At 46.0% G+C, this 10,719-nt stretch overlaps 1 protein-coding gene across 1 annotated transcript; it reads left to right on the top strand.

Moving 5' to 3' along the window:
- Positions 1-1,761: 1,761 nt before the first annotated feature.
- Positions 1,762-10,311, top strand: NDP (norrin cystine knot growth factor NDP). Its single transcript, XM_050911467.1, has 2 exons — positions 1,762-1,974; positions 9,892-10,311. Exons 1-2 carry the CDS (start codon positions 1,801-1,803, stop codon positions 10,117-10,119), a joined length of 402 nt encoding a protein of 133 aa, XP_050767424.1. The 5' UTR covers positions 1,762-1,800; the 3' UTR covers positions 10,120-10,311.
- The last annotated feature ends 408 nt before the right edge of the window (positions 10,312-10,719 follow it).

Genomic DNA, 10,719 nt, shown 5'->3' with positions numbered 1-10,719 from the left:
CAGATTCCAGGAAAAAAATATATTGTTTGTTAAATCCACAGTCACATCATTTTTCCTTTCCTACTTAGGCACATGGACAATAGTCTGAAATCCAAAAAAGGCTTTAAAAAATATCTAATACACAGAGCATCCCTAATTACATTTCTTCCCAGCATGAGACTTTGTATGTCACTTCAGCCCGACAAGTCCCGACTCCCAAGTTGGATGAACTCTGGAAGCGTTTCTCACTGCTATGCACTCCTCTCACAAAAGTGTTTGAGCAAGCTATAAAGCAATACACAAATCATCAAGCACTCTGGTGGGGAGGCCTCGTAATTTCAGGCTGTTTGGGAGATGAGTATCAGTCGGTTTAGAGTATCGCCAGCAAACCAGAAAACAGTTTTGAAAGAGGCTTGTATAAGGCAATAAAGGCACACATCAGCTCTTTAAATAGGCAAGAGGCTCCGGGGGAGCATTTCTGCGTGACCAGGGAACTGTTTTATCGTAAGTTTCTTCAGAAAGTCCTCGTGCTTTTAGCTTTACTCATGACTATCCTTTGCTTCAACAGGTTGTATTTAGATGGATAATTCACAGCTCTTTCAAGCTATAGCTGTTTGTAGTAAAAGCGAAATTAAATCACGCATTTGAGACTACCGGCTTTGTGAGAAGGATCAAGGGGCTGTGATGAAGCAGCTGAGGGAGATGCTCTCCTTTCCCTGCTGGCACAGAGCTCTGGGCAGCATTTCAGGGGCTGTCCTGTGCCTGTTTTCTGGGGGATCTCCTGGTCTCCAACACGCGCCAGCAATCCAGATACCTGGGTGGAAATCCACATGACTCCATCTGCATGTTTTTTTTCCTGATTGATAGCTAGGATGTACTTGGATATTATGGAATAAAATGTATTTTTCAGATGCTGCTCTTTAATTAACGGGGAAGAGACTGACACTGAGCAAGTGCAGCCTGGCGAGTAAGCAAGTAAAGCATGCTCACCTGTGTGCGTGTGAGTTTGGTACTCAGGAGGGCAGGGCAGCCAGAGACCTAGGTAGTCCTCCATGCAGTGCAGATTGGAGCTCAGCAAGCTTCATGGGGGACCGCTTTGCTCTTGCCTGGCCTCAGACCCTCAGCATCCCTCCATCCTGGGGGTGCCCCTTGTCCCTGCAGCACAACAGCTGCAGGAGACCGACACGCAGCCCCTAGAGCCAGGGGTCAACCTGCCTCCAGCCTTTCCATGTGCTACCTAGGCCAGAAATTCAGGAGGCAGCCTAGCTTTGCCCCGCTTTGACACTTTGAGTGGATACGCAGTCCTTTCAATTTGCAGACATCTCTGTTGTGTTACTAATCACCAGTTTTGAGGGGAACCCATTACGGGCGTCACCAAGTGAAAAAGGTTGGCATTGCACCACTTGTGGTGTGAAAAGTCAAAAGGTTCTCCCCAGTAAAATGATAGAGCAATGCTTAAAGTAACAAGGCCTTGACATCTCCTTCCTAATGCCGTATACTCTACCTACTGTGGGAATGATGCTCACTCAGAGCGTATATTTTCACTAGCAAAAATCCTGTGTGCGTTAATATTATTTATGTCTGTTTTTCTCCAGAGGTCTTTTTGGTCAGGATTGTGATTTATGTTGTTTTTACTCCAGCTACGCAGGAGATTCTTTGATGGATTACAATCTCAGCAAACGCTAACTCGAGAAGAAGAATGACAGCTAAGAGACTTAAAGCAGACTTTTCACCATCCTGGAAAGGAACTGACTGCCAGTGTTTGGAGGTTTTTTAATACTCTACCTCCCTCTGCTGTTATCAGCAAGAAGTTCCTCGACAATGGGAAATCATGTACTTGCAGCTTCGATTTCCATGCTCTCGCTCCTGGTGATGATGGGAGATGCGGACAGTAAAACAGACAGTTCCTTCATGATTGACTCCGACCCCAGCCGCTGTATGAGGCATCACTACGTCGACTCCATCAGCCATCCCCTCTACAAGTGTAGCTCGAAGGTAAGGACTTCCCTCACCCCCTCGCAGCAGCGTGCTCGTCGGCAGAGTTGTTAAAATGAGCCATTTTGGGTGGTTTTCTCCGCACAAACTCCTTACTACCAAAATCTAGCGGCAGAGACATACAGATGCAGAGACACCTGAGTGTGTACATCAGAACTGGGATTGGAGAGAAAGGCTCTTGACTCTCTTTTCACCTTTTCAAAAGGAGAAACACACCGTGATGGTAAAGCTAACATGCCGTAAATGATAACATTCAAAGGAGTATATTGGGGTCTCAGCTGCTGGTGCCAAGGAGATGGGCTAGTTTGGAAGTTTAGATCATCCCAGTCACCCCCTCCTTCAAGTGAGTCTTTAATCCACAGTATGTAAACTTATAACTTTCAAGGTGAAGTACTGAGATAAAGAATCCAGCTGTAAAATGGTAATGAAAAAAGAATGTGAAAAACATTGCTAATTTTTTTTCCCCATTTGGTTTCAAGGCCTTTGTTTTCATGCAGAATGACAATTGGATGTTTACTGTAGGGCTTAGGAGCAGAAGGAAATACAAGATTGCCTTTCATTTGAGATTTCAAGCCTGAAAAATTTTGTTTCAAAATGGTTTAGCAGCCTGTGCCCATAGCCTACAGTCATTTATTTCATTGCGTGGAGAAAAAGAATGGGGAGAAACAATGGGAAAATCCTTGCTGGTCCCTTTTGTCTTGTTCTAGTTTTTTCTGGCTGAGTTAACCCAGCGCATATTCAGATGTACAGTCTCCTCCTGGGCCATCCTTCTGTCCCACAGAAAGTGGCTTTGCTTTATGCACCCACACCCCTGGATTAACGAATCACCAACACTTTTGCCAGCCCTGTGTTGGGTAAGAGAGGGATGGGAGGTAGGTACGTGATGGGGTTTAGGACAAGAGGGCTGCCTGCGGTGTTGCCTGATGGCAAACCCCAGCAGCGGTGATCCTGGGAGCATTTCTGAGGAGAGAGGATCCACGCAGTTCAGGTGGATGCAGGGCTGGCTGCAGAGACCCCCAGACGTCTTTGTGTGCAGAACGAGTTATTTGCTTCCTGTGATCAGTGCAGTGGTGAGGTAATACCACAGGTAGCAGCAGGCCATAACATTTAAAATAAAGCACAGAGAGAAGCATCAACAGAAAATAAGACCCACTCGGTGCTCTGCACTCCCCCTGTGCACCAGGACGACTCCTGCCCTGGCTGTGCACTTTCAGCGAGGCTTGTCCTATGCCTGCTTGCCACAGAGGGGCTGATGGCCACGAAATTAGGCACAGGGGAAAGCCCCTCTCTGGGCTGCCTTACACCGGTCTCACAGCAGTGCTGTCTGCCTGGCTTTGCATAACCATGCCTGATCCACAGCAGTGGGAGATCAGAGACTTTTGCACTACTGCTTCTGAGTTCAAACAGTAAAATCATGCATTACTTGTGATTCAGGAGAGATCTTTTGGTTTGCTTTTAGCCTAGACTAGACGTTCTTACCATCTGGGAAACACCCAGCATTAACATACAGAACTGCCGAGATGCATCTGTTTGTGCAATATTGATTGTATGGCAGTTGATTCCTGCGAGAGGCAAAGGTGAAAAGTGTAGGTATGTGGGTGGTGTGGGTGGGTTTTACTTACTGGTATGTGGGTGCTAGCAGCCCTCCCCTCTCAAGGCACTTCAGATCACGTATTAGACCTGAGAAGCCATAGCTACCGTGATGGTTTTCTCCAGGAGGGCAATGCTGGCCCTAGCTCTTGGCTCCCTGCTCTGCCAGAGAGCAGGAGGAGCTGTGGTATGTAATGTAGGCAAGATGGCAGGTAGCCCCCAGAGGCCCGTTGGTCTTCAGCTTTGGGTAGGATCCCCCCTGCCCCTCTACACGCAGAAGAGCAAATGAGTAACAAGAGGCGACTTCACCAGGGCAGTGAGAAATGCAGAGTATAACTGACCTGGGCACACTGCCTCAGACATAAGAGGATAAACACAATGGGTCCCAGCCCAGTCCCTGAGGCAAATCCGTCCTGGAGCATGAAGGATGGGGCTTCTCCAGCCTGAGGCCAGAGGACTGCTGTATCCCAGTCTCTCCTCTCTCCTGGGCCATCACCGCCCCCCCCCCCCATTCCCTGGCTGTAGTGGGTTCCCACAGCACGGCTTTGCCTCCGCTTGGCCCCACTCACCACCAGCTCTCCAGTGGCCACTGCCATGGCCAAGCTCTCCTGTCGCCGGGCCAGCCAGGCACTCGCCTCGAGGCTGCTGCCCCGGCACTCCCAGCCCCGCAGCTCCACACGCTCCTGCCTGCTGCGCAGTCAGCCCATGCCTCTCCTCTGGCCATGATTTTCTTCCATGTTCAGGGCATTGCTTCCTACACAGCCCACGGGCTTTTGCTCCTCAGCTGGCTCTCCTGGTGGAGGCTTTTAGGATAACTGTATGAGGTGGGGGGTGCTCCCTGGTCCACATGACCGGGAGCTGTGATTGCGCCTGTCCAGGACTCTTGTTGGTTTGTTGCCCGACAGCTGGGATGTGCCGCTGGGTCTGGCACACTCCTGCACACCTCATCGAAGCCCTTTCACTGTGTGGCTGCCTTCCTTACCCCACCATCGCCATCACCATCCTCTAGGCTTTTCTTAAAACTCCAGCTGCCACAGATATCAGATAGAGGGTTATTTTTCTGAAGAAAGAACAAGAGGAAGGAAGGGAGGGAAGAAGGGATGGAGGGAGGGAGGAAGGAAGGGAGGAAGGAAGGAAGGGAACAAGGGAGGGAAGAAGGGAGGGAGGGAAGAAGGGAGGGAGGGAGGGAAGGAGGGGAGGGAGGGAGGGAGGGAGGGAGGGAAGGAAGAAGGAAGGAAGGAAGGAAGGAAGGAAGGAAGGAAGGAAGGAAGGAAGGAAGGAAACCCACCACCAACTCAATTTCTTAGCTTCTCTAATGACAGAGAAAAGCAATCAGGCCTTCAGGAGTGGGACTGATGGAGATGAGAACACAGAATGCATTGTAATGAAAACCACATTATTTCAAAACTGAGCTTTGAGAAAAAAGCTGTTGACATAAACATTTGTAATTCTGACTGCAAAAATGTCAGTGACTTTTTTTAAATCAAGCCTTTAATGGAAATCATGTTTGAAAATATTATCACATCTTTTGGCTTCCCAAATTCCACAACGGTTTCAAGAACAGTTTTTTAACAATACTGCGAGTTGTATGGACTTTCTCATGAAGTGGAAAATGAAAACAGTTTCCATATAAAGTGAAATAATTTTGACATTTCCTAGAAAACTTCTCTCTGTTTGTTAAATCAAGCTCTTTTTTTTTAAGGTCTCAGGGATCTGAATCATCCTGGTAGACATATGGCTTCTGTTCTGGATCTAACATATAAACACAGACCAATATTAGACTTGCTAATGAAAATTAGATGCAATGTCTGTTCCTATATATATTGTGATAAAATATAAACAAGTCAAAAAAAGGAAGGTTCTGCGGGAGTAGCTGTGGGAATTGTGGTACCTCTTGTTTCCACCGAGTTTCCATTGTGAAGCTGGGACTGACAACTGATGTCAGGCAGAGACTTTGCCCTTTTTTGGCATGATATATTGGTTCCACCGAGCCATCCTTTTTCACTCCGTATGTTTTCCCTTTTAGTGCAGCATAGAATTACAGAAGTTAAAAATGGCTTCAGAAATTGCAAGACATATTATGTTTGCTGTCCGTCTTGGTTAAAAAAGGATTATGTCCACCGTGCTTCTCTGTGGAGGCTGCCAATTGTGCCCACGTGGGAAGTAGTTTTGTTACATTTGGAAACATCCACCCCATATAATTTAATCATTAAAATCCCTCTTGCTTGTGACCTCAGGCAGATATTGAAAACAGGTTTCCAAAGCCTTCGGAAATGTAGTCCATTATAGTAACAGAACGTATAAGAGACACAGAAGAGGGATGGAAGAAGGTCATTTGTTCCTGAAAAACAATGTTTTCCTTTGACTTCAAGGAAATGTTTGTATCAGCTCATGAGGTATTGCCTTTCCTGACCATATTGGATTCTGCCTGACCTCTGTCACAGAGATCCACTAGTCTTCAGCAATGTGCTGGATCGCCTCGCCGCTGCAACCAGAGCCTCCTAAATTACAGTATTGGCTGTCACAAGCGCTTCCTCCAGATGTGCCAGAAGTGTGCTACCACTGACAGCCTCGCACTAAAGAATCCAGCCCAGAGAGACACGGACCAGATGAAGAAAGATTTAGCAAATGTTTGAAGACATTTACTCATGAGGTAGCTCAGGAGATTTTCGGTAATGCCTGCTTGCAGCCAGGCCACGGATACTGTGTGAAAGTCTGTTCTTATGCATCTCAGCCCATCTGCTTTCGGGCCTCAGCTTGTTGCTAAAGAGTGCGGAAAAGAGGACTACAAACACCATTAATAACAAACCAGTTCACAACTTCTGAATTTCCAGAATACGGCTCGAATGATCGGAGTCAAATATTGCCTCACATTCAGGTTGCTCTCTTTTGTGGCCTTCCAGATACCTATGAGACTGCTGACTTTAAGTGAGAAAACCTGTTCTTCCCTAGCTGCTCATACACGCGAGACCCCCGCAGTTCCCACGCTGTAGCACGCTGTGCTTCTGGATCCAGCACTGCAAGGTGACACACACAAGCTCACATGTGCGGGGGACAAGGGGAGCCAAGAGGCACGCGTATCAGGTTATAAAATACCCACACATTTTTACTATATATACACCCACTGTATTACTGTGCTATGCCATTATAGCATTACTAATTATTTAGGCGATAATCTCTATTGTGCTATAGTATGCGATGCAATAGGCAGCTGGTGCAATTGATTAAATGGCAAAGCAAAGCTTTTAAAGTACATGCTATTTCCAGCTCATTTGCACACCTGCCAAAATCCACTGGTGCTGTTCTGGATTTATGAGGAGGAGGAGGTTAAATTTTGCTGAGGACTTCAGGTTAGCCCAGAAGTTTAGAAAGCTATCAAAATGGGAAATCTGAAAATTTTTTATCCTGCAAGTTTGACTTGATATCCACGGTGCTGTGCCATTTGTAAAAGTTTACACTGTCTTCCAAAAACAGGGCATAAAACCAACACTGTGCAATTTTACACGATATAAATATTGACCATACTCTTATGAAAAACTAAGCAGCCAGCAATATTTGAGATTAAAATTAGAGTCTCCACAGACTGAAACATGTTTTTAAAGACAAGGCTTGCTAAGCAATTATAAATGCAGTTGCACATTGAAGAAATATTGACTGGTTTTGCATTAGAAAGCTTGCTGTTCATAAGGTATGTATTGAGACACAGATATTGGCACATCAGATAATTCTGCCCTATAATTACACTACTGCAACTCTTCTATAGTCCTTAATCCTGTTGCTTGGGGGTTTGTTTTTTTCCTGGCATTACTGAAAGTACCTTCAGATACAGGAGCAGATGTGTGCCATAAGAAGTCCTTAGGGTAATAGTACCAGAAGTGACTAACAGTTCCAACTCCAGAAGCATCAACCTTTAGAAGTCACCTCCACCATACAGCAACACATGCTGTCATATCTGGGCTGAAATTACAGAATCATGGAAATGTTGGTTGGAAGGGACTCTGGAGGTCCTCTGAACCTCCCAAAAAGCAACCTGTGGCCGTTGCATGTCCCCCTTTGCCGCTCCTGAGGAGAGTTTGGCTCCATTGTCTTTGCAATCTTCAAGCGGTTGCCAGCTGCCGTTGGATTTCGCTTCACCCTCCTCTTCAGCCAAACACTTGGGAATTGCCTGTGACAGAGTGCACACAGTCTGGTGAACTGGTCAAAGTAGGGGACCTAACACGAGCTGTCAAGATGCTGGGAAGCGAACTAACTGTTTTAAATGTCCCAATCTGCTGTCTTTCCTTTGCAATACAGGCAGGTTTAGATTACCTGTGCAGGTCTTCAGCAGCTGCCTGTCTGTCACTATGGGAAGTGAGTTTTGTTTACCAAGGGAACAAAAGTGGATGTTTATCTGTCATTAATGGGGTGCTAGCACTGTAATAATTGTCCCTTTCCCTGTTCTTGTATACACTAAAGACACTGGTATTAAGGAGCTTGATATACCCAATACGTCTAAAGCCGAGGTGTGGCTCAACAGTACACTGAAATTTCCTTCTCACCATATTACTACTAACAGCTGAAGTGAATTTTCTTATGAACATGCAGCATCACAGGAAGGGGACCATAAATTTGTGCTACAAATCATGAAGGATGGCAAATTTGTCAGAGAGCAACAAGAACCCATCTCTTAATTAAACCAAGAAACAAGATGGTACCAACCCCAGATCATCAGCTCATGAAGACATCTTCCTTCTGATCTGTCTGTGTTGACTGGAAGTGCAGTTGTTAATATATTAATACATTTCCAAGCAAACCATTTAGCATGCAAGTACTCTTGGAAGAGTAATTTTTAAGCACTGTACAATGAGTGGTCAGTGCCTTTACCATGGACACAGACAGTGCTGGTATTTCCTACTTGATACCAGGAATATTCTCTATCTCTTTCTCTCTCATCTTTCCTCATGACTCTGACTGAAGAGAAAATTAAACATTTGACATACCTGCTTGCAAGACTTGGAGATTTGCAGCCATTTGAGCATGTGTAGTGAAAGAAGGTCAAAAAGGCTTAACGTTGTAAAATATTTACTGTCACATCTGTAGTTATCCTTTTAGATTGTCTGGAAAAACATGAGATATGTGCAGCATGGTTAAAATGTAATATTCTTCCTTGGTTACAGGATAGACTTACAACTGTTTTACTGCCTACTTTCTCACTTCTGTCACATTTTGACCTTGTTTGGATGATGATACAATAAGTTGATTTTGAAATTTGTGTTGGTTAAGCAGAATTAGCTGATATGGACTTGATATTTCATTCCCCATGAAGGTATAAGTGTTTGTTCAAACTTGTCCAACACTTAGCCGTTATCAAGGTGGTAACAGCTGTTTCTAACCACGTAATTTCCTGAGCTTTAGAAGATCCTTTCCATGTTTTATATAGAGCTTAGGAGACTCTATCCATCTCCTCTGCTCAACAAGGGGTTGTTAGGAAGGGGAGTAGGTGGTTCCCTATGGGCTTTCCTTCCTTAGTGCCTCCCATTGTGCAAGTTACCTTGTTCTGGTCACAGCTCAGTCGGTGAACTTGGGAGAAGAACCATGGAGCCTGCACTGCTTTTGGAAAATCTCACTAGTGAACCCTCATGTTTGGCAACGAGTTCATCTTGTTTACATTTTCACTGCCTTATGCTATGCAGTGCATTTTATACAGATACAACTGATGCAATTTACATATATATACACACATATAATTGCAAATATATATTCAAGGTGATCTTTGTAAAAGGAGCTAGAAACTTACTTCTTTAGAAGAAATAAACTGAGCATCTTCTTTGTATTTCTACTTTATATGTTTATATATCTAAGCATTTGAGACATTCACTGGCCCCGAGGACCAGTTCTGCTGATCACTAGTACGTACACTCAAAACATTGGAAAATATCCAACCAAAGCATCAGTCTGGCTGATGATTTAAGGGCTCGGCTGCCACAAATCTGGGGTCAGCAAGTCACAGTTGCAGTCACCGTGCCTGGAAAGCAGGGCTGGCTGTGATCATTTGGAGCCCCGAGGTCAGCTTTCAGAAAACCAGGCCCCGTAGTTCTTATTGGTGTCGGTGCCTGGGACTCCAGGAGGAGCCTTGCTTTTCCTCCTGCCCATGTTACATCCTCCACTCTCTCAGACACAGCTCAGGGGCAATGCGCTGTGTGGGGCTGGGCACTCTCACCAAATGGGGAGATGCAGTAAGTGAAGAAAGACCAGCCAGACTGGAAGGAGGTACCCATCTGCTGGTGTTAGCTGCGCGCTGGCAGCCATGGGGGCATGTTTCCTAACCCCACCTTTTTTCCTTCACAGATGGTGCTGCTGGCTCGCTGCGAAGGGCGCTGCAGCCAGACGTCGCGCTCGGAGCCGATGGTTTCTTTCAGCACCGTCCTGAAGCAGCCTTTCCGCTCCACCTGCCACTGCTGCCGGCCCCAGACCTCCAAGCTGAAGGCCATGCGGTTGCGATGCTCAGGGGGCATGCGGCTCACTGCCACCTACCGCTACATCCTCTCCTGCCACTGCGAGGAGTGCAACTCCTAGGGACGTACCTGCCACAGAAGAGAGGGGACTGGGATGCTGCTGTTGGGGAGGGCTCCCAAGAAGTAATCCAAGGTGAGGCCGACGCTCCCAGCGTACGATTGCAGTGAGGACAGGACTAACCAGGCTGGATTGGATCTAAGAGCTAAAGTGTAAAATATCCTGGGGCCCTGGATGGTGCCAGTACTGAAGTGTGGGCTGTGACAAAGGCGAAAGCACGAGGACTTGTTTTTAAGAAGCCTTTCTTTTTTTCTGAAAGGATATTTTTATGAGTTTCTTCTTTTTCAGGCTCAGCTCTGACTACAGAGAGGTGCTTTTACTTTAGGCCAAGGGCAGCAGGGGAAAAGAGAGGAAGGTCAGACGGATGACAGCACTGCGCTCTGGAAGTTGGCTTTCGGACAGAGGATGGGCATCAGTTCCCACATACAACCTCTTAATCTATCAATTTATTCTCAGTCCCCTAGTTATATTGGCCTTCAAAACAAACTACGTTGTTCACAAGGGTTATCTGTTACTGATCTAGGAGCCAAGCACCGGATAACTTTAACTGTGGTTTAGCAGAAATTACAAATAAATCATTGAAAAGTGAACTGGATATGAAAT

This window comes from Gymnogyps californianus, chromosome 1 (genome assembly GCF_018139145.2).
Source record: "Gymnogyps californianus isolate 813 chromosome 1, ASM1813914v2, whole genome shotgun sequence".
Classification (NCBI taxonomy): domain Eukaryota; kingdom Metazoa; phylum Chordata; class Aves; order Accipitriformes; family Cathartidae; genus Gymnogyps; species Gymnogyps californianus.
This window is presented reverse-complemented; position numbering and strand designations above follow the sequence as displayed.